The following is a 27,356-nucleotide window of genomic DNA, read 5'->3' as shown; positions in this document are numbered from 1 at the left end:
CTTCGATCTGATCTTCACCTCCGATGCCAATAGTGATAGAATTTACCAAATTTGGTTGTTAACAATATTAGAATAAGTTTACAATATCATGGTATGGTATTTTCCAAGGCAAGACTAGTATTTGTGCATACATTTTCATTTGAGAAATAATTGATTATCAAAGTTTTAAAAGTCTGAACAAATCTTACCCCAAAACATCAAATATCTAGGACAAGATTTTGTCGGACCTCTAACACTTCAACCATCAATAATGTGTGGGTTAGAGAAAAAATACGGTATACCCATATTTACCTTGAAAAGTACTATTAAAATATCATAGATTTTATAAACTTAATATAATATAAAAATGTTGATCAAAGTTTTAAATTTTAACCAAATGTTGTCATAACATTTATAACCAAAGTGAGTAGTTTATTACAAATCTACCAAAACGATTGGTCGAATATATTCGAAGTACTGAAATCACTACAATAAATACTAAAAAGATTTATACAAGATAACTAAGTAATGGATAGAAGCAACTTTTTTATTTTGCTTAACTTGCAAGGGAAACACTAAAACATCCATAATTACAACAATTGCAAATTTGCCACTTGTTTAAATCGTTATTGTAAAACTACCACTAGAAATATGTAAAAATACCACTAGAACGATCATTCGATGGTATCCTTACAAAATTAAAAAAAACAGTAGCAAATTTACAAATGTCCATAAATAATTCTCCACTTGAATATTTGAATAGGAAACATAAATAATTTTGCTTGAATAATATTTGAAGGGAGAGAGAGGCTGAAGCCCTAAATTCCCCTCCTCCGCCGACCAAAAGCCCTAAACCCTAACCCCAGCCAACGCGTCTTCCTGCCCATCCCCGGCGGCGGCGGCGGCGTCAGCGGCGGAGGTCGGCGACTAGTACCAGCGAGGAGGAGGAGAAGAAGGCAACCGGAGATGCCGCTGGGGCAACGCGCGGGGGACAAGAGCGAGTCCCGCTACTGCGGGGTGGAGGTGCTCGACTTCCCCGCCGGCGAGGAGCTTCCCGCCGTCCTCTCCCACTCCCTCTCCTCCTCCTTCGACTTCCTCCTCGCCCCCCTCGTGAGTACTACTCCACTAGCGCCTCCGCCCTTACTCGATTCCGCCTCCTCTCTGAGACTACTAGCTCACTTGGTGGTGGTGGCGCTGCTGCAGGTTGATCCCGACTACCGGCCGACGCCCGGGTCCGTCCTCCCCGTGGCGGCGTCGGACCTCGTCCTCGGCCCGGCCCAGTGGAGCAGCCACATCGTCGGGAAGATCAGTGAGTGGATTGATTTGGATGCGGAGGACGAGCAACTCCGGTTGGACTCCGAGATCACTCTGAAGCAGGAGATTGCGTGGGCGTCTCATCTCTCGTTGCAGGTCCGTTGGATTCAGTGAATTTCACAAAATTATTAAATGTTTAATGGGAGTTTCTAATTGCGCATCAAGGAAATCGCTCTGGAGAGTTCATCACTCTTGCAATTTTGCAACCAGGAAGTGCTAGAGATAATTTTGATAGTGTTGATGGGCGATTGTCATGTATAAGAGTTCTCCACCATTTATGCATATTTTCAAGCTTGTCAGTGTGTAAATTAGTTATGCTTCCGAAGTCCATAACTAGAAACTAGAATAATTCCTACTTCCTCCATTTCACAATGTAAGTCATTCTAGCATTTCCCACATTCGTATTGATGCTAATGAATCTAGATAGATATACATGTTTAGATTTATTAGCATCAATATGAATGTGGGAAATGCTAGAATGACTTACATTGTGAAACGGAGGGAGTATAAGATTTCCTTACTTGGCGTGTTTGGGAGCTAGACTGACCCATATGCATTCTTGAAAACATGGTCTGAATCCTAGAAATTGCATGCATTTTCTTTCAGGCGTGCGTTCTTCCTCCTCCCAAGAGATCCTCTTGTGCCAACTATGCTAGAGTTGTGAATCATATTTTGCAAGGCCTGACCAATTTGCAGGTATCTTCCTCCATTTTCAATTACATATGTTGTGTATTGTGCATGTCATAAATGTTTCAATTTGATGAACATTTAGCTTTTGTTTGTTCTGTCTCTTTCTTAAGTTGTGGCTTAGGATACCTCTGGAGAAGTCTGAACCTATGGATGAAGACCATGATGGAGCAAAAGATAATAGCGACATGGTAAATTTCTGATAATTCTAGACTGGCCTGGACTGTTAAGCAGCAGACTGTTATATATCTGCATGTGCGGGGTAAATCTCACTCTTTAGTGCCCTTTTAAATTGCAGAGTGATACCGTAGACTCTTGGGAATGGTGGAATTCATTTAGACTATTATGTGAGCATAGCAGTCAACTGTGTGTGGCGCTTGATGTTTTGTAAGTGATGTTCTTGCATTGTTGCACCAAGTGCTTTCTTCCAAGTGAAGATGTCACTGATAATAAATCTATCATGTTATAGTTTTGGTTTTCATTACAAAGGTTGGCTATTCACTTATCAGGAGCACACTGCCATCTATGAATTCACTAGGGCGGTGGTTTGGGGAGCCTGTAAGAGCTGCAATTCTTCAAACAAATGTAACTGTACTACTTATTCAATTAAAGATGACATGCGATCTCCTTTCTTTGGAGATAAGAATAACCCTTCACGGTTCTGATCACTAAACGATTTTTCGTCTCCCAGGCTTTTCTGACAAATGCCAGAGGTTATCCTTGCCTGTCAAAGCGCCACCAGAAGCTGCTTACTGGATTTTTTAACCATTCGGTTCAGGTGTGTTCCTTGTGCTTCCTTCTATCAAGCCTTTCCTCTCTTATCTTTTCTGCTAAGAACCCAATGCACAGGGTGCCTCCATTTCCATTCCAAATTTCAAAGGGCATCTTACTGTACCTTTTCTCTCGGATTTTTCACCCTCTGTTTTTCTTTAGGTTATAATATCTGGGAGATCAAATCATAACGTATCCCAAGGAGGAGTGCTCTCAGGTGATGAAAACCACACTGAAGGTAATTCTTGCAAAATTTGAGATTTATAATTTATTGGTTTTGTTATGTATTTCAACCACACATGAACTGGATTTATACATGAACTGAAAATTTCTTTTCAATATGTTTTAAGTAATAGTGGTGCTCTACAAACTTAACTTTGAAACAAATTCAGAGAGCAAAAGTCAGGACTTGAAATGAAATTAGCTGCTTGAATTTCTGAGGCGCACTGCAAAATGTATATTTTTTCTTTAGCACATGACTTATCTGTTGCCTAAACTGTTGTTTTAGATACTGCTGTTCGGCATGCATTGAGCCCATACCTTGACTACATTGCTTACATATATCAGAGGATGGACCCACTTCCTGAACAGGAACGCTTTGAGGTATTTAGTTTATCAGACTATCTCTCTGATTTGGCCCATGAGCTGATTCATTTAAGCGAGAGCTTTCTTGACCTTGAATTTATTTGCTTTATTCAGATCAATTATAGGGATTTTCTGCAATCTCCTCTCCAGGTAATTCCTATTCTGTAGCCCCCCCTTCTTTCTCCTCCCCTCATCATTTTGTTTTAATCTTTCCTCACAACATTACATTTTCTTGCAGCCTCTAATGGACAATTTGGAAGCTCAGACATACGAGACTTTTGAGAAAGATACCGTGAAATATACCCAGGTTTCTGCTAGATGTTTTGAATATCTTTAAATGTTATTGTGAAAATCACTAATTTAAAGCGACAGCAAATTTATCTTTCGAATCGGGCATTCTGATTATCGCTTCTCATTTTTTTTTAGAGAAAATCGAGCAATTCCCATTCCAAACATTGCCACTAAGAAAAAAATGACACTTTAAAGGCTGTAATTGTTCCGGTGCATCTCCAAAGACCGTTTTTTTTTTTTGCCAATATGGCCATAGAAATAATTTACAGCTAGGTCCACCACATCACTTGACATTTTCCCCTGTCTGCATGGTATAAGCCATCTTGGGTTTCCCCAGGTTATCTTGAGCAAAGAAACCACAATGCAGGCATGTTCCATTCATACTAGCTTGCAGGTCTTGAGACTTGACTCTGTCCTTAAGATCAGCAAAGTGCTGGTTTGTCATGACACAGAAATAGTAGTCGCAGTATGCTTGTAGACCCGTTATCTGTGTAGGCCAGCACCAGTCATGGGGCTGTATGCATCTGCACTGGATCACACTGATAGTAACTAGACTCCGTGCTTATCGTGGTTTCCCGGCAATGATTTAACTATGAATTAGAGGCAATGCTACCTAGAGACATGAGTGTGGGTAAAACTCGTTCTTTTTTTTTTTTTGTGCGTGCGTGCGTGCGTGCGCGCGTGCGTGTGTGTGTGTGTGTGTGTGTGTTTGGGGGGGGGGGGTACTTGGGTTCCCCTTAATTTTTTCCCTGTTCAACATAAACTCTAATACCAGTGTTGGCTTTATTAATGTTTTTCTGTTTTTCATCATATGAACAGTATCAAAGAGCAATTGCTAAGGCATTGGTTGATAGAGTTTCCGATGATGATGTCTCAACAACAAAAACAGTAAGATTGGACCTGCCATATTTTATCTTCCTCGCCAAATCATGTCTTGTTTCTGTATTGCCTATTGTTACTTGTTACTCTATTTTCTTATTATCTTACCTTTAGAATTCTATGATTTAACTTCATTTACTGTTCCATAAAGGTGCTGATGGTTGTTGGAGCAGGCCGGGGGCCACTAGTGAGAGCGTCGTTACAGGTGGCTACCTTTTCTAATGAAGCTTCTGAACTCACTAAAAATCTTGACGAATGTTCTTGTGCTTAAATAATGCAATTGCAATGCATGCCATTTTTTTTCCGTATACATGCTTCACTATCTGAATATGCTTTCATATTCAATGCAGGCTGCTGAGGAAACTGGCCGCAAGCTAAAAGTATACGCCGTCGAGAAAAATCCTAATGCTGTTATCACCCTTCACGTGAGTTATTCAACGAATACAGCATTTGTCATTTTCGTTCTCAGATAGTTGATTGGATGTGGAAAGCTTGTCAGTGTAATCATTGTTGCAATCCTTTGTCCTTATGTTTTGTTGATAGTCGGGTTTTTCTCCTGTTTATCCTGTACGTGTGCAAATATGATTACATGATGACTATCTGATGTGCTTTGGTGCGGTGAAACAGAGTTTGATCAAATTGGAAGGATGGGAAAGCTTGGTTACTATAATTTCAAGTGACATGCGGTGCTGGGAAGCCCCTGAGAAAGCAGATATTTTGGTATGTTGATCCCTGCTATAAATGGACATTTCATATCTTTTCAAAGTGGTAAATCAATGGCTTATATGCAAATATGGTACAGGTCAGTGAGTTGCTTGGTTCCTTTGGTGATAATGAACTTTCTCCCGAGTGTCTAGATGGTGCTCAGAGATTCTTGAAGCCAGATGGGATTTCTATTCCTTCATCGTACTGACCTTTTCTGTCCTTAGTCTATATTTTCATCTTTCTTGGATCAATTAAATCCCAGATATCCTTTTGTTCTTATATCATTTGATAACTTATGTTCCTTTGCAGATACACTAGCTTTATTGAACCTATAACAGCATCAAAACTACACAACGATGTAAGTGCCTCTACTATATCAATGATAACCGTTAAGATATTTATGGAGTTTGAAGTGAATTGGTTTATACAGATCAAAGCACATAAAGATATTGCACATTTTGAAACTGCATATGTTGTCAAACTACACCGAATAGCAAGACTTGCACCAACACAATCGGTGAGCGACCACAGTTTCTGCTGTATTTATCCCTCATCAATAGTGTATCCTATCACATTTTGTGATATGTTATCTTTTCCAAAGAACTATTTCATTTGATTATCACCATTTTAAAACATGTAGGTTTTTACTTTTGATCATCCAAATCCCTCACCAAATGCTAGTAACCAAAGGTATACCAAGTTGAAATTTGAGATACCACAAGAGACGGGATCATGCCTTGTGCACGGTATGTAGCTATTGAGTTATACTTGTGATTATACTTTGCTATGTTACAAGGTAGAAACATCTATATATTTGGCAGAATTTGACTCTACTCATTCCCATCATTTTGGCAGGATTTGCTGGATATTTTGATGCCGTATTGTATAAAGATGTTCATCTTGGAATTGAACCAAACACGGCTACACCAAACATGTTTAGCTGGTACACTAAATGGCAAAACCTGATTTTTATGTGCTGGCAATAACTGTTCTTGAATAGTGCCTTCAATATTATCTTTTATGTATCTCATCAGGTTCCCGATCTTCTTCCCATTGAGAAAGCCCATCTACGTACCGTCGAAGACGCCTATAGAAGTGCACTTTTGGCGATGCTGCGGTGCAACAAAGGTATTGTGGTTTATCGCACTGCTTTTGATTATGAGATGTTTGAATACCCCTTACCTGAAATCTCATCTCCCGCATTGCTACAGGTGTGGTACGAGTGGGCTGTGACGGCACCTTCTCCATCACCAATCCATAACAGCAATGGTCGATCATATTGGGTCGGCCTATAAGTAAAGCCATGAAGCCAGTTTTGTTTTGTTCCGATTTTCTTTTTAGGGATTCTTTTTGTTGTCTTTTGAAAGAGAGGAGAGAACAGATTCCATTGTATGGTTTCTTGTGTGGAGTGACTCTTTATCAGATATGCTGCGTGGGAGATTGATTCTTCAGCCTTAAAGCAAGTGATAACTGACAGTGGAAGAAACGCATCTTGGATGCACAGGACCAGAGCAACCCAGTAAAAAACAAATGATATATCTTGATGGGTTGATGTGTAACATCAGAGCAGGTACAATAATAATTGGCGGTAGTAGTTCCACGTAGGATTTTGTGATGATCTGTAGGAGAAAGGGGAAGAGAGAGAGAGTAAGCTGGTGACTAATTTGTCGTCGGGCTGCACGCGCCGCTCGAGGAGACTGTGGAGCCTGCCTTGCGCGGCCTCTTCTTCTCGCCAACTCCCGCATCAGCCATGCCTTTCGCTGCGATGTTGCCTGCCTCCGTCGCTAATTGCCGCCGCTGCCCTTGTTGCCCGCCGTACGGCCGCCACTGTCTTCCGATGTCCGCCGCACGGTCACCACCGTCTTTCGCATCAGCCGTCGCTACCCCGGTCGCTCGCCGCACAACCACTGCCGTCTTTTGCCTCCGCCGCGCGGCCTGGCCGCCGCTGTCTTCTGCATCAGCCACGCGACCCGACCGTTGCTACCCCCGTCGCCTGCCGCACAACCGCCGCCGTCTTCCGCCTCAATTGCGCGGCCTAGCCGCCGCTGCCCCCCATCGCCCGCCGCACGGTCGCTGCCATCTTCCGCCTCAGCCTTGCGACCCGGTTGCCGTTGCCCCCGTCGCCCGCCGCACAGCCGCTGTTGTTTTCTGCCTCCGCCATGCTGCCCGGCCGTCGCCATCTTCCACCTCAATTGCACGGCCTAGCCGCTGCCATCTCCTGTGTCCGCCGCCGCTATCTTTCGTTGTTGGTGACAGGAATCGAGGGAATAGGAGAAGAAGACATGACCTGTGAGGGGATAGAAGGAGAAAGAGAATGTGAGGTATGAGAAGATGGTGGGTTCCACGAATCAATAAAATATTCGTGTTATAGTATTTCTATTATATATACATTAGCTACACTGCTTACTATAGATGACATGGGTATTTTTTTGGAGCCAACAGTAGGCTATATTATTGACCTTGCTCTCATATTTCACGAGCTAGATTTGTTTGGAGTTGAATTCCACAATTTCCAGTTTTTTCTTTATAATGCTTTTGGTACTTGTGGTGCATAGTCATGAGTAAGACAGAGGGGCTGTTTAGATTGTAGCTAAAATAAGTAAGTTGGTAATATTAGTAAAATTTTGGTAGGATTTCTTATGTATTTATCAAAGTTGTAAAAAAAAAAACTAAATATAGGCACATCGTCAGCAACTTTGAAAAAAAGGTATAATTGAAAATGACATTATTATGATATGAAAAAAAGATAGCAAACAAATTCAGTGACTGGCTAAGGCATGCAAAAGGGTGAATTTGTGGCACGCAAAAAGACACATAATTAATTAAGTTTTACCTTTTCTAAAAAAATAGATTGATATGATTTTTTAAAGATACTTTTGTATATTTTTTTTTCAAAAACACACTATTTAATAATTTAAAAAGTGTACGTGTGAAAAAGAGAGAGATGATTTCCAGAAATGACGGATAAAAAAGGTTTCCGTTTCTTGTGAGAATTCAATTATTTACTCCAAAATTTATACTACTAGAACCACATGAAATTTCAAAAGCCTAAAACCTTTGGACATGTCATTTTGGACGTAACCACATCCTTGACCGTCGATTTGTACCCCAAATCATTTAAACGTGATCAAAATTATAATATACACATAAATTTAATATTAAACTTCTTGAACATGAAAAACCAATGTATTTTTTTGCCTTTTTGTTTCAAACTCGAAGTCAAAGTCAAACAGAACAGCCACGTCTGTCTCTTTCTCGAAGGCCAACTCCGGAGAAAGAACCCGAAGCTTCCAGTAGCTAGCACCTAGCAGTAGTACTCCACTTGCCCCAGTAGTAACTGCCTGGAAGCTTCCGGAAGCATCGATCTGGAGAGAGAGAGAGGGGCAGCCAAGATTGAAGCGCACGATAGTACGAACGCGCACAAATCTCGCCCCTCCTCTCCTCCTCCCCGAACCGCAGGAACGCGATTTGAATCGATCGATCGATCGATCTCATCTCCCCCCTTTCGCCTGAGATCTGCAGCAAACGGCTGATTTGTCCCCGCTGATGGAGGAGACCGCGACGGCGGCGGCCGCGGCGGAGAAGGCGTCGTCGTATAGGTACTGGGTGCGGGAGGCCACCGGGGACGCCGCGCCGCTGCCCGTCCCCCGCAAGCTCGACGCGACCGCCGCCGCCGCCGCCAACGGGAACGGCAACCCGCCGCCGCTCGGCTCCGTGTGGAATCAGGTGAGGGGGTCCCCCTCCTCCTCCCATCTTCTTGTCAGATTCGGACTTGGGGGAATGGACATTGCTACTACTGTTACATATGTTGTGGCAAACTTGCAATCAATTGTTCATGTCGTGGAATGAGCTGATGATATGATATGATAGATATCCCATCTCTAGCACGAACGAACTCGCATTTCATCGGAGTTTGATATTATTGTTACTCTCAATCACTACTAGTTCGTTCGGCATAGTCTTGTTCGCTGAGACTATTTGAATACATTGGGGGTGCAATGCTGAATTGGAATCGTGGATGCTCATCGTTTCTCTTTGATTGATTTGATACGTTTCCAATAGGTGGTGGAGTTTCTTTAGGTGGAATTTTTTGCTTAGTTTGCATGAGATATCCAACGCTCCTAGCACTATCGCATCGCCCGGTTTCCTCTTGCGGACTGCATTATCCTCCTCTATGATATCATATGTTTTGTTTAGGTTGAATGGGTTTTGATGTACTATGAGCTTCAAAAACAATTGCTGTGACCATGGTCTTAATTCACCCTGTGGGAATTGGAGGAAATATTTGGTAGGTAGAGTAATAGAAGAATAACAAAAACAGGGTTTAAAAGATTTGAAACTTTCAGCTGGCAGGACAATACTGTGCTTTTGATTCCTATTGATTTGGTGTAAATTGATCTTTTTTCCTGCAAAATAGATTTTATTACCTGTAGGTGGGACCTCTGTTCTCATGAAATTTAATTTTGTTCAATGTAACTAGAGACACATAATAAACATTGATGTGGATAGACGTTAAGAAGAAATGTAACTTCGTACCTTAGGCTTCACAAGGCATAGCTAAACGTCCATCGCATATATTTGTTTGGGTCACTAACCATGACATGTTATGAATCATGCCATTTTAGGCAATTTTCCCTTTTAGTTTATGTTGAAGCATGCCGTTTTTGTTTGACGCTATGGTTGTTGGTATGTTGCAGCAGTAGCTATACTGCAGCACTCTTCATTTTCTATGTTATAGGGTTCTGATGTGTTGTCTGCACTTCTGCAGGCTGGAACCTGGGAGGAAAAGAACCTCAATTCATGGGCTAACAGTAGGATAAAGGTACAGTAGTTTGCTGGCAAACTGTTGGCGAAGTACTTAAATACTACTTCCTCCGTTTCACAATGTAAGACTTTTTAGCATTGCCTACATTTATATAGATGTTAATGAATCTAGGCATATATATGTGTCTAGATTCATTAACTTCTATATGAATATGGGTAATGCTAGAAAGTCTTATAGTACCTATAAGAACATGTTGGTGATTCCTCATTCCAGCCTTAGAAATTCTCTGATAATGCTGTCTAATCTGCACAACAGGAAATGTTGGGTTCTTTAGATTCGCTAGAATTCCCTACAGGGAAGGCATCTCTTGATGGAGTGTCTAAATGCATTGGTGATGTAAGTGCTATTCTTTTACCTGGCTATTGATACATAAATTTGTACAATTACTTGTGATGGTTAGATGGCCATTTTCTGTTTGTTTGCTCTTTATTGTGCTAGTTTAATATGTGAATATATCCTTTGATATTGGCAGGCCTTTCTAGTCACCGTTCGTAATAAGAAGAGAGTAGGGTATACCTATGAACTAAGCTTGAAATTTAAGGGTAACTTCGATGAAGTTTCAGAATTGACATCACTCAGCTAGTTTCTCCTTCATTCTTTGTGGAGTGTTTACTAACGCTTTTAATGTTTATTAGGTGAATGGTTAATTAAAGAAGAAAAGATGAAGGTCAAAGGCCATCTGGACATTCCTGAGTTTTCTTTCGGTGAGCTGGAGGACTTGGAGGTAAAGCTACTATTCTATACGAATTTCATACCATTATAATCAAGACAAGTCAGGTCGGTAATGGCAAATCCTTTTCTTCTGCCATCCGGTTTCAGGTAGAAGTAAGGTTTACCGATGACAAGGGCCTCGCATCCGACGACAAGAGGCAGATTTGCAAGGACCTCAAGTCCTTCCTTTCACCTATCCGGGAGAAACTGCGCGCATTCGAAGAAGAGCTCAAGGATAGGTAACAGAAAATGCCATCAAACCGGCAGCATCAGCAAGGCAAGTAACTGCCCTGCTTTCCCAATATTAGCGTCGAATCATGTAACGTTGTAACGGCAGCAGAATGATCATCTGAGTTTGATATTCATGCCTTGTTAGATCACTTAAGGTCCCATATTTTTCGCAATATCCGATCGCATGTAACTGCGACTGTATGTTGTAGACACTTTGTTGTAAACTCCGGTCGTCCAGATGAATATGAAGTTATGAACTGTCAAAAAAACAAAATATTATCCTGTCTGCTTTTTCACGAATGTTATACGATGGATCACATTGAGATAGGCCGGCTTAACTGGCGTTGATAGAATTTTGTTGTAGCATTATTTGGGAGCCAAATTCTGATGAGCTTATTTGGATTGTCAACATGGCCCAAAGTTTTAATGGGCCAACGTGGAAGAGGTCCTAATTTAGCCCTGACATAACAGGCAGAGAAAATTTGCTACTCCCTCTATTTTCATTTTAATTGACGTTTTGGATAATAACACGGTCTACAAGATATATCTTTGATCTTATTTTTCTATTATAATATATACAATAAATAAATGCATGTTTACTTTTATTATAGTGCTTTAAAAGACAAATTTATATATGTTGTTCTAGTTTCTTTAAACTAAATATTTTTAAAGTTATTGATGGTCAAAGTTATAAAAGTTTGACCTTAATCATGTTCAAAACGTTAATTAATATAGAACCGGAGGGAGTATATAATTAAGAACTACTAGGCTTGAAATTAAAGGGTGAATTTTTATATTTTTATAAGAGCATAGTGCTTTAAAAGACAAATTTATATATGTTGTTCTAGTTTCTTTAAAGTTATAAAAGTTTGACCTTAATTATGTTCAAAACGTCAATTAATATAGAACCGGAGGGAGTATATAATTAGGAACTACTAGGCTTGAAATTAAAGGGTGAATTTTTATATTTTTATAAGAGCAGGTTTATGGAAACTGCACACTGGATATCATGATGTAACATGAGAAAAGAAGAAAACCTTGGTTGGAATTGGCACACCTTATCGTTGCTTTTGTCCTTATCCATGCTTTGCAAGCTCAGTTCTTCCATATCTCAATTCAATCAAAGTGTCACCATCAAAACACGAGTGGCACATTTTACATCTTTGGTCCTTAATCAAATAAGTGACATTTTTGTTTACTCTATAATCTATATATTGCTCCATGACATCTAAACCATTCTAGACTTCTTAGACTGTTCGGAATCTATCGTGCACGTAAAATGGAACGATTCATTAACGTATAATTAATTAAGTATTAATAATTTTTAAAAATAAATTAATAAGATTTTTTAAAGCTACTATTTTGTAGAAAAGTTTTTTAAAAAATATATTATTTAGCAGTTTAAAAAATGTGTACGTGGAAAAAGAGAAAGATGAGTTGGTAAAGAAGGGGAAGAACACATGCCGTGTTTAGATTCAATTTTTTTTCAAACTTACAACTTTTCCGTCACACCAAATATTTGGACACATGCATGGAGCACTAAATGTGGAAAAAAAAATCAATTGCACAGTTTGCGTGTAAATCACGAGACGAATCTTTAGAGCCTAATTACGTCATGATTTGATAATATGGTGCTATAGTAAACATTTGCTAATGATGGATTAATTAGGCTTACTAGATTCGTCTAGCAGTTTACAGGTGGAATCTGTAATTTATTTTATTATTAGTTTACGTTTAATACTTTAAATATATGTGCGTATACTCCAATAAAATAAAATTTTGACAAACGAACTAAACACAGCCACAGCCGTGTTTTACTACTCCGAGCATGATTGAATCAGGAATTCTACGATTACATCATATGCTTACACTCCTAGGACTACTTTGCAGTTTGCAGCAAGTGTGGAACTCAATTTGGATGGGCATCTCATGAGAGGCAGACACCTGTTAGTTTTCCTGGGATTAATTGGACAGATAGATATAGATTTGGACAGACATGCGTGAGATCTTCAAAAGAGTTTAAGATATCCAGTCAGTGGCAAATTTGGTTAGGCAACGGAAGCTCAGTTACTGGTCTAATCCTCCATGGCAATCTCTCGACCACTCGCTAATTATTAACTTAATTATCCCGCAATTAGCTTTTCCATAGATGACTATTTAATTATGCTAGATATGATCGAGACATGTGTTTATGAAAACAAGTAGTAATCCCTCTTCATTCCCAACTCAAATTGACAAGGCACGACGATTTAGGCTACGTTCTTTTGAACACTTTCCTAACTTATACTCTATCGTTTTCTGCCTTCTCAAACTATTAAATAATATATATATTTTAATTTTTTCATAGAAAAGCTGCTTTAAAAAATCATATTTATTTATTTTTCTAGTTGTTTTAGCTAATATTTAATTAATTATGTGTTAATATATCACTCCGTTCAGCGTGTTGGGAGTGATGGTTATCCTAACCCAAATGAACCCGAATGAACGAACGTAGCCTTAGAATATGTGTAATATAATGGAATACTCAGTAAATAATTTAATATAATGGTAAACTGATTATTAATTTGTAGTGTTAATTTCGTTCAAACCAGTAAATAATTTCACTATCATACCCAGTTTTCAGATGTCGTTATACGCGTACATCTACGGTCTTTCTTTACGAGAAACAATTTAGAGAACAGAGCAGCATCAGTTTTGTCGTCTAGTGGATCTACGTGGACCAATCAGTGTCCTGGAAGGCTGGGACCAATGGGTGGGGTCCACCGGAACACAAAACGAACTCACATGGAAAGTTGGAAACTATTTCTGCATGCAGGCTGATTTTTTTCCCCTAATGGAATTTTATTTTCTTCCGACTCCTTTTGGAACACACCAATTTCTTCTGATTTTTTCCCCTAATGAAAGTTTCATTTTGCAAATTTGAACACACCAATTTCATAGTACAAAACAGTTTGATTCCGTGGAGTTTTTCAAAACCCTTCATTTTGTATGTTTGAAGTTTTAGTGATTTGTGGTCTAGGAAGGAAAATCCACATGATTAAGCTTTTTTTTTTTAAGAACTCACATGATTAAGCTTACCCTACCCATGATTAACTCAAGCACACGCACTAGCTAGTACAGTACACCCTTTCCAAAATAAGTTTATTTATAAATTTCTGTCTCTAACGCTTGACCGCTCGTCTTTGATTTTTTTATGAATATTTTTATTGTTATTAGATGATAAAATATGAATAGTATTTTATGTGTGACTTATTTTTTATAAACTTTTTTAAATAAAACGGACGGTTAAACGTTGGAAAAAAAACCACAAACGAATTTATTTTGGGACGGGGGTGCAGGACTATAGATGGTTTGAAATCTTAATTAATTTGACGGCATCACACAGTTTAATTATTTGGTCAACCCGTCACGCAAGCGACGGCTTCGTTTTGCTTTGGCATTTACGCTAGGCTAATCTGAATCAGGTCAGCAAGTTTTTGCTTTCCTATTCGTCACAGCTTAGCTGTGATTTACAAATTACAATAATCAATTCTGCTACCACCACATAGGATAGGAGGACTTAGCTTACAAGAAAAATATTCGTGCGGTTGATTATTAAAACAAAATGTGAACATAAATTGAGGGATTTGTAAAAGCATCAGACTTTGACAAAACTTGCTTGAGTTTCTTCAGAATTAGGCATCCATTTTGCTGCAGATTGCAGGTGTTGAGACACACTGCAGCATTTTGTGCAAAAGCACAGTAGCACAAAAGCAACAGAAAGCAACAGCGTGCTTGTATCTTCTACTACTACTTCAGACTCTTTCAGAGTGAAACGAGAACAGTCAAAACAATCAACTATCCATCCAAGGTGGTTCACAGAAAATGACTAATCATTTGCAGGCAGGAGTAATTTAGAGAGAGAGAGAGAGGGAGAGAGAGAGGACAGTTTGGATAGGAGAAGAGAGGAGAGAGGGTGCTTGCTGTGGAAGGAGAGGACTGACAGGTTCTTGTTTCTGAATCTCTTCAACTCATCTTCTTGATTATCAGATGGAGTTGAATCTTCCATCTTGTTTGCATTTTCTTACCTGGATTCACGCCTTCTTGGCTTCGTTCTTTCTTGGATTTGCAGTCCTAGGTTGCCTTGTTCTCATTTCTCAATTCTCATGGTGCAGTTGCGTTTTTTAGTTTATTTGTGTGCTTACTTTGGCGACAGCTGCCTATCTCCTTTTGCTCTCTTTCAGATTTCTGTTCTTCCCCTTTCTGCTTTTCTTCCCGGGCATCGGTTGGAATTGTCATGATTTTCTTTTGAAGTGCGCAACTCTTTCTGAGGAAAAGAGAATGCCATGACCTTAATTGATGTGATTTTACCTCAAACCATACAATATTTTCATAGGTGGCTTGTATATGTTTCTATTTTTCTTAAATTTGATTTGAGTTTGGCTTCTGAATAGGAAAGTTTGATGTGTGCTCTGATGTATAGACAAGACTTTTCTTGTCACTTAAAGGTTGGCTGCTGTTAGATTGTTGAAAGGTTCAAATCATTTGTCCATCTTGTTTTGTCCAGAATTTTACTATATTCAGCATATTAGTTTAAGTTAGCATGGTTTTATCTCTTCTTTTGTCTCCAAGTTATCTTTCTGATAGAAGCCAAGCCCAATCGACAAGATTGAGCTTCTGTACCCATATTTCTTAACAAAATTTCAATCTATTTATGACAAAAAAAAACACACATTTTGGACTACATGCTCTGATAAGGCTTCAATTTTTCAGTGCTATTGACTGGATATTTACTTTTGTAGTGCAGGCTTGGAGCAAGCATTCCATCTCAGTTCTCATATTAGGTGTGAATGACCAAGACATCAACAATCTCAAGGAGCCATGAGCACACAGAGTGTCATTGCTGTAAAGCAATTCAGTGGCCCTGACAAAATCGCACAAGCATACACTGTTCCACAGCCATCAGCTCATGTGCTCTCCAACGCTAACTATGACTATGATCTCTGTGGTTCAACAAATAGTACCTCATTATCATGTGCTATCCAATCCTCAAACATTAAGACCGAATCAATCAGTTCATCTAGCCTGCCAAAGATCCTTCCATTTAGTACTGACTCAAATGGTGAAAGTTCACTTTCTCGCATGTCGCAAGCCGAGTTTTCGGACCCAATTTTGTCTAGTTCTTCTACATTTTGTACAAGTCTGTACACCTCATCACCGATGAACTCTGGTTCATGCCGAAAAACCGGTTATTTGCCTTTCCTGCCACAACCTCCTAAATGTGAGCAGCAGCAGAATTCAGCTGGGCAATCATCCAGCTCTCTGATGCTCCTTGATGCTGATCTCAGAAATAGTGGTCATGCTGATGATGAACACACAGATGACCTCAAGGACTTTCTTAACCTCTCTTCAGATTGTAGCTTCCATGGGAAATGCAGTGCCATGGCTTATAATGAGCAGATGGAGTTTCAGTTCTTGTCTGAACAGCTCGGAATTGCGATCTCAAACAATGAGGAGAGTCCTCGGTTAGATGTGAGTTCCTTAGCTTCATCATTGATATTTTTTTACTAAATTATATGTTTATTTATCCTCTAATTTAATGGGTATCAATTACTACTTGCAAAAGGTTTTTTCAATGTTCACTTGTGAATATTTATCATGGCTTGATTTGCATTTTAATCACTTATTTTCTTGTTCCTTAGGACATATACGACAGACCACCGCAACTTATGTCTCTTCCAGTGTCATCTTGCTCTGATCAGGAGGATCTGCAGGATGCAAGATCTCCTGCTAAAGTTCAGTTGAGTTCATCTCGGTCTTCATCTGGAACTGCATCATGTAACAAACCAAGACTGAGGTGGACACCGGAGCTCCACGAGCGTTTCGTAGATGCCGTGAACAAGCTTGAAGGGCCAGAAAGTAGGGTGATCACTCTAGTTCATTGAGAGGAATTTGATCTTGAGAAAATAAAACCATCCTTTTATGTTCTATTTGATACATCTTGTAGAGGCAACTCCCAAGGGTGTTCTGAAGCTTATGAAGGTAGAGGGCTTGACCATCTATCATATAAAGAGCCACTTACAGGTGCTTTAGTGAAATTTTTTTGATCCATAGTCAAATTATTTCATATAAAATCATTATTTATAATGGTTAAAACACTACTTGTCACAATGCAGAAGTATCGGCTTGCGAAGTATCTTCCAGAGACAAAAGAATGTAAGGCAATTAAGCCAAAGAGGAAGTTTAAATATCTTAGGAAATATGAAATAATTAGCTTTGTCGGTAATTATTAACTATTGGTTCTGATGCATGCTCGATCTAGACAAGAAGCAAGAAGAAAAGAAAACAAAATCAGTGGCTAATGGAAATGATCATGCAAAAAAGAAGTGAGCATCTCCCTTCCTTTCAATGACTTACTGCCTAACATTGAACATATCCTGCTGTCTGCATGCATAAACTGTAAAACTTCATACTGTTTTCTGTTTCTTAATTAGGAGTGCTCAAATGGCAGAAGCTCTTCGGATGCAAATGGAGGTCCAGAAACAACTCCATGAACAACTAGAGGTAAGCATCAGACATGTCAGGGCAGTATTTTGAAGGCTAATTAAGGTGACACTGTATGTTCATATGTTTGCAGCAGCCCTGATTCCAGATTATGGTTACAAGACTTAGTATTTACACAGTATTCTTTTTGGAGCAATTTACACATTATTTTTTCGGGAATACGCAAAAGGATTGCGCACCTTTGTATTAAGGAAATTTACACATTATTGTTCATCAAAGCATGCTTACCTGAATATTATATATTTAGATAAACTTGCAGTGTTAACATCTTTCTTGGTCATCAGGTACAAAGGCAATTACAGCTGCGCATAGAGGAACACGCAAGATATTTGCAGAAGATATTGGAAGAACAACAGAAAGCAAGAGAATCCATATCCTCAATGACTAGTACAACAGAAGGAGAATCTCCTGAATTCGCACCGATGGAGAAAACCGAGGACAAAGCAGAAACCTCTTCAGCACCTTTGTCAAAGTGTAGAATTACAGATACTGATGCAGAATGCCATTCAAAAGTTGATAATAAAAAGACAAAGCCTCAGGCTGATCTTGAAATGGTGCATGACGAATAATCATGGTCGCAACCTTTTACAATATAGTGCTTGGACTTGTATGTTTGTTTTATTCTGATGTGCCTCCATGAGTTAGTGCAGAAATTGGTCTTTGCGATTTTATGGTATACTTTTTTGAAGACTTTTTTTTTTGTATATATTACTAACTCAGATGAAAATGGAGCCAGTAAAGAGATGGTGCCATTGGTTCCCTGTATACTTTATTTCACTCTGTAAATCTGATTACCATAATATGAATACTTATCCCAAATTTACAAATGTTTTTTCTTTGTGCTATCTCTGCCGGTACAATAGCAAGGTAACTGCTGCCTACACAACTGAATGATCATGTTTGAGCTTCTCCTCAGTTTCTGCTTATCTACAAGACTAGATGTGCTTGAAAGACCTCTAAATGTGAGGACTGAAGCACTTGAAATTCAGTTAAAAATAACACAATTAGTTCCTGTTCTGACTGCAAATGTGTTCACACACTAGAGATCTTGTGCATAGTCCACCTGATATTCCAGGTATTGTTAGTTTTGTGGAGGCTTCTCACTTGCTGGACAAAATTCCCAGTGTTAATGGATTATAAAAAATGTCCAAATTAAACTTTCTTATTTCTCTATTGATAGCGAGTTTATGCTAAACAAATCTCAGATTCGATAAACTTACCCTTGGAATTTGGATCAGCATGTACATAAAAACTGGCAGCTACTATCAGATAACAGAGAAATAGCATCAATCCTTTCACACAATTTGAAGTCCCATCCTGAAAGTGTGTGATTTAAAAGAATGTTTTAAAATCATGTGAAATCAAACTCATTTTGTTTTAAAAGAATGCTCTCTTTGCACAATGATTTTATTACCTGCAACAAAAATGCAACAACCAGTACAGTTGTTAAGAGGCTTGCCGTCTCAAAGAGATGGAAGTTTAGGTCCATTGGCTTGCCCATCATCCATCCCATCACTACACAAAATGGTATCTACAAAATGAGGTAAGCAAAAATCAGCTTTTGATGATCAGATCTTGACAGCTAGTAAGCATAGTCCAATCTGATAGGCAAAAGACAACCCACCCCAAACATGGATATCTGTATCGATGATCCTATTGCCACTCCAAGAGAAATGTCCTGTACAAAAACATAAAAAAACAAAAATAGAAGTTTACATTTTTAGTGTAAATAAAATGTTATTCAAGATTGTTGCCAATTGCAAGCTGGTGCTTACTAATTTGTCTTTCACTGCAAACATGACAGCATTAGCATGTCCTGCTGAATTCCCCACCACTGGGAGCAAAACAACACTGATGAATGCAACTGGTATGTTCCAAGCTTTGGAAGCCCCCTGTAAAATTTGAAAAATTTAATGATCCGGCAAAAAAAAAAGAGCTTGTAAGATTAATCAACACAAATCACAAAGAGTTTCCATTACAAAGATGTATATTCTTGTTAAACTGCAGACAAAAACAACAAGCACCAAAACAAAGTAAAAGAAGGATGGAGAAGAGCTATTACATCTATTGCATCAACCAAGTAGTAAGAGAGCATTGATATCCAAGCAATGAAAATTGCAATCCAGGAAATGGCTTCCCGTTTGGAGATCTCAGGAACTTCATCATCATTGCCATCCACATCATCCTGAATTCGTCTCTTGATTAAAGGCATACACGGATACTTCAGAAAATTGCAAAGAAACGAAACAAACAATAGGGCAAGAAATCTAACACAATTGCAATATCTATAATCGTATATGGTAACCCATCAGATCATCAGACTTACCACATTAGCTTCATTGCGACGCCGATTGTTTGACAACTGAAAGTAAAGGTAGGATGCATAAGCAACGAGCATAATGCAGCTGCTGAACCTCGACAACGCTAGTTCTGACTTGCCGAATTGAGCTTCTGAATGAGTATAATGCAGCGCAGCGGGAATGAGCAACCCCATCACTGCCATCAAAAGCAATCCGGAGTTCACTACTGCATCTGCCTGCCGACAACCGAGATTAACCGGTATTTCTTCTTCATCATGAAATCTTGTAAAAATAATGAAGAATGGTCACCTTGCTAAAGGTCTGCATGGTTTTGCCACAAGCAAGTCCACCACTGAAGAATGCTGAACCAAGAACAAGAAGCAAGTTTGACAGGATTGATCCTAGCAGACATTGTTGAACAACGTGTAGTTTTCCTCTACTTAGTGCATGTATTGATATGATCAACTCGGTTGCATTGCCAAATGCAGAATTTAGAAGACGCCCAACTTCACATGAAATTTGCCAAGTCAACGACAATGCAACTGGCACATGATCATGTGAATACAATTCAGATAAGAATATGTCAGAAGAAGAGAAACTTAGCTAAACCTTTTGGCCCAGTGAAAAGTGCCAGTTGCCTGCAATGAGAAACAAAGTATCAGATGTTTATTGAAAGATAAAAGATTCAGAGAATAAAAGGTGAGTTTGTAACAATTACTCGGTGGCAAAACCCAATCGCTCAGCCAAAGGAATAATACCCAGCATGCTTAGAGGAAATACCCAACCCTTGAAAAGAGATAAGTCAGTAATATCAATACAAGAGCACAACGTTGCAAAGGAAAGCATCCAATATATACGTGGCAAAGCTTTTGCTTCTTTTCAAGAAAAGAAAAAAAAACAAAGGAAAGAATCAACAAAGTAATTGTTAGATGAAAATTTGGTGTGCCTACATATCTTTGGGTCATGTAATTGAGAAAAATTGCTAAAAATCCACATGGTATCAACACATTGAGCTTGGACTTGAGAAACACAATCTTCATGCTGCCGAAAACCCCCCAATTCACAGATCCTGCATATATTTGGAAACCACCAATTCTAGCAGACAATGCATCTGGTGTAACAAGAGATTCCTCCTCCTCGAACTCGTCGGGTCTACTAGCCAATGAAGGGGCCTGTTCTATAGGAAAAATCAGTAGAAACAAATCCAGTGAATAAGTATGGAGCAACCAAAAGAGAAGTTTGTCAAGAAAAGATGCAATCATATTGCCAGTGGAGAATCCATACTGAATGCACTACTCGCAATGACTATGATTACTCACTTGATCGGTAGACTCCGGGTTCGTCCCATTGATCTTGTCCATCTGCAAAACTAGCAGCAATCAGTAAACATGTGGCCTAATTTCTGCAAAACTATTTATGCGATTTCATATGTAATGACTGCTAGCTAACTGAATGTTAAAGGCCAAAGTGTACTGCATACTGAGGCTTGATAAGTCAAATGGTGAGATAATCACTCTTTCTTTACTACAGTTACATGCAGACCAATTGTTGGATTAAGAAGAAAGTTTTACCGATGTATTAAGAACATACCGGGGTAGGACAATTCACACAGCAGAATTGGAAGCTGTTGGCTCATTCAATAAATCATAATAATAATAATAATAAAACTTCTGAGAATGTATATATGCAGAGTGATTGAAGCAATATTTATGAATATTAAATCCCCATTCTGGTCAATAGAATGTGATTGCGTAAGAATTCAAGGTCAAATATCCCAATTGTCAAATCACTTCTCATGCATGTAATGTTCCAATACTTCCAATAATCCAATCGTAAAACGATTCTTGATTTGATCGCAGCTAAAAATTACCCAACAAAGATGAAGCTGAAACTTAATTAATTACCTGATGATGCGAATTGTGACGGCTGGGCAAGAGCCTCCGGGAGTCTGAACTGTCCGTTGCCATCGTCCTGAACCAACCAAAGATGACCAATTCCGATCGATAGAAAATTCCCCTTTTCGCAGAGAGAAGAACAGTAAGAACAAGCAAAATTAAATTCAGAGTTAGAAATCATACCTTCCCTTCCTTTGAAATGAAATGCATGACCTATAGATCTAATCCCAATCAAGGGACTGGTTCACGAGCACGAGATGCATGATCAGGTTCGAGATTGGGTATGGCGTTTTCGTCTCGGCAAAATGTTCCTCTCCCCCGTTTCAGGTTGGAAGCAGAGAGAGAGAGAGAGAGAGAGTCAGTTTCAACGGTCTCCGGAAGAATCGCGCGAATTTGTCGCTGGCAGATTGCCAAACAGGCAAAGCGTGTAGAGAGAAAAAAAAAAAGGGGCAATTTTGTTTTTGCCCCCACTTTAATCTCTAATATTGATTTTACCCATATTTTTTAGGGTTTTTGTTTTTGCCCCCACTTTTTTGAACCGAAAGATACTTTTGCCCCTTTTTTAGATGGAGGAGTTAACGGTGTTAAATAGGACATTTATACCCTCTCCCATAACTATTCATTAATTGTGTTTTTTCCCCATTATGCAATGTTTGGAAATTTATTTTTGTGAATATGTTTAAAATTAAATGACAGATTTGGATAGATTTTAACATTACAATTTGGACAAAATTTGAATTTGATGGAATTTTGACAAAATCTCGGCAGCATTTTGACAGAAATCGAACAAAAATTCTGACAAAATTTCAACAATATTTTATACAATCATATGAAGTCATATTGTACCTCACAAGTATCACAAAGCATGACAACATAATCAGGAAGGTTTGACTGTGCAGCGAGAAGAGATGAGAGATAGCTCTTTCACAGGGGTAAAAAGGTAAATCACTAATTCAAAAAATCTTTATTTCCTGCCATAAACCCGGTCCCACTAACTTCCATCCAAACCAGGGGTAAATGCCTCTTTCGGTTCAAAAAAAGTGGGGGGCAAAAACGAAAACCCTAAAAAGTAGGGGTAAAATCAATATTAGAGATCAAAGTGGGGGCAAAAACGAAATTGTCCCAAAAAAAAAGGACACATGAAAATTGCAAATTTACCTATTAAGAACCCAAGTTAATATAAAATACGGAATTGCTAGATTTATTGGTAATAATAGTCAGATCAGTCACCAAAAGAAAAGGTGGCAACCGGGACTGGTGCTTTTCTCCTCTTTAGTCCTGGGACTAAAGATCAAATTTTTGTCCCGATTATTTTACCCGGGATTAAAAATGAGTATTTTTAGTCCTGGATTGGGACTCCCGGTTGCATAACCGGGAGTATAGGCAGTTGTGAACCGGAGTTAAAGATCACTTGTGTAGCAGTGATAGGTGTTCTTCGTGGAATGAAACTGAGCATTAATGCATGATACCAATTGCAGTGGTTTTCTTTGAACCATGAAAGGTTTGGGCTTACTTCTTTTCCACCAAGTTTTCTTTTATAGAATTGTCCTTACTGATTTACTTGTAATTTACACATTAATCTTCCATTTTCAGAGACAAAAGTAAAGTTTGTAAAGTTGAATGGTATATTGGTATGCAATTATGCATGTAAATATTCACTGCACATTTCCAAATTAGGAATTTTCCCTTTTCTGTCCTGCAAAATTGTATGTCAAATTAGTGTGTTTTTATAAGGTGTTTGTGGAAACTCTTTCCAAATATGTTATTCCTTTCTAGGTTATCCATCGCCAAATACACTATAAGTTCTACAACTTTTATATTGATACAAATTATTCTTAAATTGAATTTAACTTTACAAAGTTTGGACTTGGGCTTGCATTGCCCGTTAATTGGATTTGAACATGCTCTACTCATTTTCTTTTTTATTTACCTCAGATTTGTCCATTGGGTCGCATCCCACATTTTTGCATGGTCTTTAGTTTCTAATAATCTTCTGATAATTGATAAATGTTCACAGACTGCTTATATCTCAGTTTTATATTTATTGTGGATCTATGACCAGTGCATGCTCACGTTTTGACATGCATTATATACTATGACATGCGACATTATATTAGTATAGATGAACATCGAGAGCATTGCACGAGCATCTCATGACAGGAAGATGGTTGAAGTAATTCTCAACTCCATTCAACATGGTTGAAGTAATTTTCAAGTCCATTCAACCAGTCTATCTATTTTGGATGGCATGTCCAACCAGTCTTACAATCAACCAATTAGATGGAGGCATACAATTTGCGATCTTTTCATGTCTGAAAGTTTAGACAGAAAACTAGACTGTCGTATAAGCTGAGAGTCAAAATGGCAAAAATCTTGTAATTTTGTACAAAATTGTAGAAGTTGGTCTTGTAGATATATCTATTGTACCGATGCTGAGGTGCATCATCTGAGCTTGTGCTGCTCCATGTACTGCAAAACTAATAGGGAATTAACATGAGGTAATTAGTTGATTCCCAAATGAACCTACATGTAGAGAGAGAGAGAGAGAGAGAGAGCAAGCTATATAATGGGAAAGGTAGGCTCTAGCAATATGAACCATCTGAGATTGAGAAAGTCATTACTGTTAGAAATACTTCAATAGCTGTCTGCAATGCTAAACTAGATTAAATAGTCTAGGCAAACTCAGGGGCGGATCGAGTCCCCCCTATACCTACAAGACCATTGATACCCCCAGAGCATTCCCTTCAATTTTTTTACCATGAATAATAAACTAAAGGTCCTTAGATGGCTGGAGGTTGAAGAAACTGCGTAATTGAGCCCCCCTCCCTCCCAATTTTTTGTTTCTGGATCCGCCCCTGGGCAAACTGTAGATAAGTGGTTTTTTCATGTCTGCTTTCATTACTATGCAAAATAAGAATCTAAGTGTCATGATAGTACCTGTAGCTATATGACGCACGTCAATGCAGTCCTGCTTATGATTGGCAATGATCGGTATCGATTTCTTATATTATCATGCATGAATCGGCAATCAAGAAATACAATACTAAAATTAGGGGACTCATAAGGTCAGGGAAATGCTACAGGACGGTATCCTGTTCGGATGAGATGATACCACTGAGGTATCACCTGGTACTGGTAGGAATCACCTGATACTGGTCAGAGGTATCATCCCATCCGAACGGAATACCATCCTTTACCATCTTTTGTTCTATTTCTATTTGATTAAATGTAAGTTTTCTTATAACTCATTTTTCAGGATGACAATGTTATGTTTTCTGTTATACAGTTGGATGTTAATTACCTAGAAGCATTTCTAAAAATATCTAGAAGAAAAATGAAAATATGTAAGCAGCTATTTGTTCGCACCACTCTATTGCATTTTTTTTTGTCGATACAAGACAAATAAAAAAGAATTGTTTAACATTTTTTCTTTCCCCTAAATTTGTGCTACTTCTGTTGTATGATGGTTGATATGCAGAGATGAGACTATATCAGCATTATTATAAGTTGTTAACTAGCTGTAGTGATGGATGTGGGCATAAAGAAGCAAGTTCTATGTGGAAAAATGTTGAGAAGATATTACAGAGACAGTTGGCACGGCCGCACGGGAAAGTAGGCAATGGAACTCAGAGTGGGTTGGTACAATGGCACCACCTCTCCACATTATCATTGTTTTCTATTGTTTGTTTTTTATATTTGTTTTGTTTGTGTTTTGACAAGATGCATAAATTTGGTTGGTACAATATCACAAATATTATAACATATAAATATTGTGAAACGTGTATTGCACGTGCATGTTTACTAGTCTCAATATAAAGCTTTGCAATGCCACTCCATATACGAATCGAAGAGAATGCGCCTCCTTATGGTAAACCATGTCATGTGCACCATACTATACAAATCAATCAGCGAGAGCACACTACGGGCTTTTCAAAAATAATTTTTGATGTTTCATTCATGAGCTCTGGTGGGAGTGTTCATATGTTATATCATCGTGTGAGATGTATGGTTATAACTTACGAATACAATATTTCAATGCCTAATATGTAGGGATGTAAGTGGGCCAACCCATGAATCCACTTATAAACAAAATTAGTAGATAACCCGCGGATTGATCCATGGGTTATCCACTAATTTGGTTTATAAGTGGGCTTACGGGTCGACACACTTAAATCCCTGCTAATATGACATTTCTTATATGTTTATGTGCCTTTTTATTACCTCATTAAAAATATTTGAATTGTTTCTATCATCCATCAACCATTGAGACCAAGTGAGGTTTCCCACCATCCCACAAAGGATTGTAATACACATGGTGCTGAGGGAGCGAGGGTGTGTTGTTTCTTTTTTTCCTGACCCATGTACTATGTTGTATGGGCCTCGAGGCAGCCTAGCTATCATACTCTCAATGTTCGCACTTTTTCCCCCTCGATCATATTCAGCACAGTGAGGTCACAATAAACATGCATTAGACTGAAAAATGTTCCTTTTTTCTACGAAATCGTATTTGATGGCAGATATAGGGATAGGAAATGAATTATTTTGAACAAGTTACCTGGCTTTTTGACATGGAAAATATGTCTTACAAAGGACAAATGGATTATATTTTCTGTTTTTCCCATTGCAACGCACGAACATTTTTACTAGTAATTAAAAAATAAAGAATGTTGAAAGAGTAGTCTAGAGTCCATATAGAAATACAATTTAGAAATAACTAAAATCCTGTATTAGAAAACAATTAATAACTATCACATGTATACAACACGGAAATACAACACAATATGAACATTACACGTTTATAGTTTGGTCAAGTTAGTACAAAATTTAAATTGTATTGTTATTTTAAGATGTTTTAATAACAAAATAAAAAAATATATTTGCTATTATATGAGAGAAAACATAAAGATGCTAGCCGCGCAATTTGCACAAGCCACCACACTAGTTGTTATTATTCTGTATGAACCCCATCCCCCGCCGATGGGATGAAACTAGCAGTGATGCAAGTTCTTTGTAGTTTGTACGAGCAATCAGATCTCTGTTTCATATTATCATAAATATCATTGTTACTTCTCTGATCTACTTGAAATCATTTGCAACCTCGCACCATTATCTCAGACTTTGTCTTCATTCTGCCAACTTGTGGTACTTCATTGTAACCTCGAGCAATATCTATCCAGTTTTTGTTATACCAGTGTCCAGTACCACCCTTGAACAAAAGAAATCGCAAATAACATTCTTTCACTTTGGCAACAGGGACATGGCATGACATTCTAATTCCTGCTGCATTCACATTTCACACACCATGATTGATATGATTTGTATGTTCAGAACTTCAGATTTACACAAAATTAAGAGCTGAGACTAGAGGCAACAAATGAAACAATATAGGTATGTTCATCAAATAAAATAGAGTTACTCCGTATTTCTGTACATCAAACAGACGGATTGCATCTCAGCACACCCTTGGAACACAAGCAAGTAGAGCTGGCAATCAACTTGTTCTGTAAGCACACCTTCTCTTGCTCTGCCATTCTGACCAACCATGCATGCCTAATGCCTTATCTTCTTAATACAAAGATGCACACTTTTATTTCAAAAATACAAAATATGCATAATCCTTCTGCGCATTCCCTGGAAAAT

The 27,356-nt window shown here is 38.5% G+C and overlaps 4 protein-coding genes across 7 annotated transcripts; 3 read left to right on the top strand and 1 right to left on the bottom strand.

Annotated features, from left to right (window-relative positions):
- The first annotated feature begins 797 nt into the window (after positions 1-797).
- LOC127763191 (protein arginine N-methyltransferase 5) lies at positions 798-6,742 on the top strand. Its single transcript, XM_052287826.1, has 22 exons — positions 798-1,089; positions 1,183-1,389; positions 1,900-1,989; positions 2,094-2,171; positions 2,279-2,367; positions 2,490-2,565; positions 2,672-2,758; positions 2,914-2,989; positions 3,260-3,354; positions 3,451-3,486; positions 3,575-3,643; positions 4,447-4,515; positions 4,658-4,711; positions 4,857-4,931; positions 5,134-5,226; positions 5,309-5,412; positions 5,521-5,569; positions 5,642-5,728; positions 5,852-5,957; positions 6,067-6,154; positions 6,246-6,339; positions 6,423-6,742. Exons 1-22 carry the CDS (start codon positions 946-948, stop codon positions 6,504-6,506), a joined length of 1,950 nt encoding a protein of 649 aa, XP_052143786.1. The 5' UTR covers positions 798-945; the 3' UTR covers positions 6,507-6,742.
- A 1,741-nt stretch (positions 6,743-8,483) lies between these two features.
- Positions 8,484-11,260, top strand: LOC127763193 (uncharacterized). Its single transcript, XM_052287827.1, has 6 exons — positions 8,484-8,937; positions 9,980-10,033; positions 10,292-10,372; positions 10,509-10,578; positions 10,672-10,760; positions 10,856-11,260. The coding sequence occupies exons 1-6, from the start codon at positions 8,758-8,760 to the stop codon at positions 10,988-10,990; spliced, it is 609 nt and encodes a 202-aa protein (XP_052143787.1). The 5' UTR covers positions 8,484-8,757; the 3' UTR covers positions 10,991-11,260.
- Positions 11,261-14,661: 3,401 nt separating this feature from the next.
- LOC127764138 (protein PHOSPHATE STARVATION RESPONSE 3) lies at positions 14,662-18,366 on the top strand. 2 transcript variants are annotated; one of them, XM_052288971.1, is made up of 8 exons: positions 14,662-14,963; positions 15,760-16,489; positions 16,660-16,876; positions 16,965-17,041; positions 17,134-17,173; positions 17,280-17,343; positions 17,452-17,521; positions 17,806-18,366. In XM_052288971.1, exons 2-8 carry the CDS (start codon positions 15,839-15,841, stop codon positions 18,088-18,090), a joined length of 1,404 nt encoding a protein of 467 aa, XP_052144931.1. In that variant the 5' UTR covers positions 14,662-14,963; positions 15,760-15,838; the 3' UTR covers positions 18,091-18,366. The 2 variants fall into 2 exon arrangements, with proteins under 2 accessions (XP_052144931.1, XP_052144930.1); XM_052288970.1 differs by having other exon boundaries at positions 14,663-14,963; positions 15,765-16,489.
- Positions 18,331-22,049, bottom strand: LOC127764137 (putative vacuolar cation/proton exchanger 4). 3 transcript variants are annotated; one of them, XM_052288966.1, is made up of 14 exons: positions 21,900-22,049; positions 21,726-21,792; positions 21,141-21,182; positions 20,772-20,998; positions 20,540-20,607; positions 20,431-20,459; positions 20,131-20,327; positions 19,848-20,057; positions 19,584-19,718; positions 19,297-19,413; positions 19,146-19,199; positions 18,936-19,052; positions 18,742-18,838; positions 18,331-18,628 (listed from the first exon to the last, which is right to left on the bottom strand). In XM_052288966.1, exons 1-14 carry the CDS (start codon positions 21,924-21,926, stop codon positions 18,603-18,605), a joined length of 1,413 nt encoding a protein of 470 aa, XP_052144926.1. In that variant the 5' UTR covers positions 21,927-22,049; the 3' UTR covers positions 18,331-18,602. The 3 variants fall into 3 exon arrangements, with proteins under 3 accessions (XP_052144926.1, XP_052144927.1, XP_052144929.1); XM_052288967.1 differs by having other exon boundaries at positions 19,584-19,706; XM_052288969.1 differs by having other exon boundaries at positions 20,772-20,993.
- Between the last annotated feature and the right edge of the window lie 5,307 nt (positions 22,050-27,356).

This window comes from Oryza glaberrima, chromosome 2 (assembly GCF_000147395.1).
Source record: "Oryza glaberrima chromosome 2, OglaRS2, whole genome shotgun sequence".
Lineage (NCBI taxonomy): Eukaryota > Viridiplantae > Streptophyta > Magnoliopsida > Poales > Poaceae > Oryza > Oryza glaberrima.
Note: the sequence above shows the minus strand (reverse complement) of the source record. Positions and strands in the feature narration are given on the sequence as shown.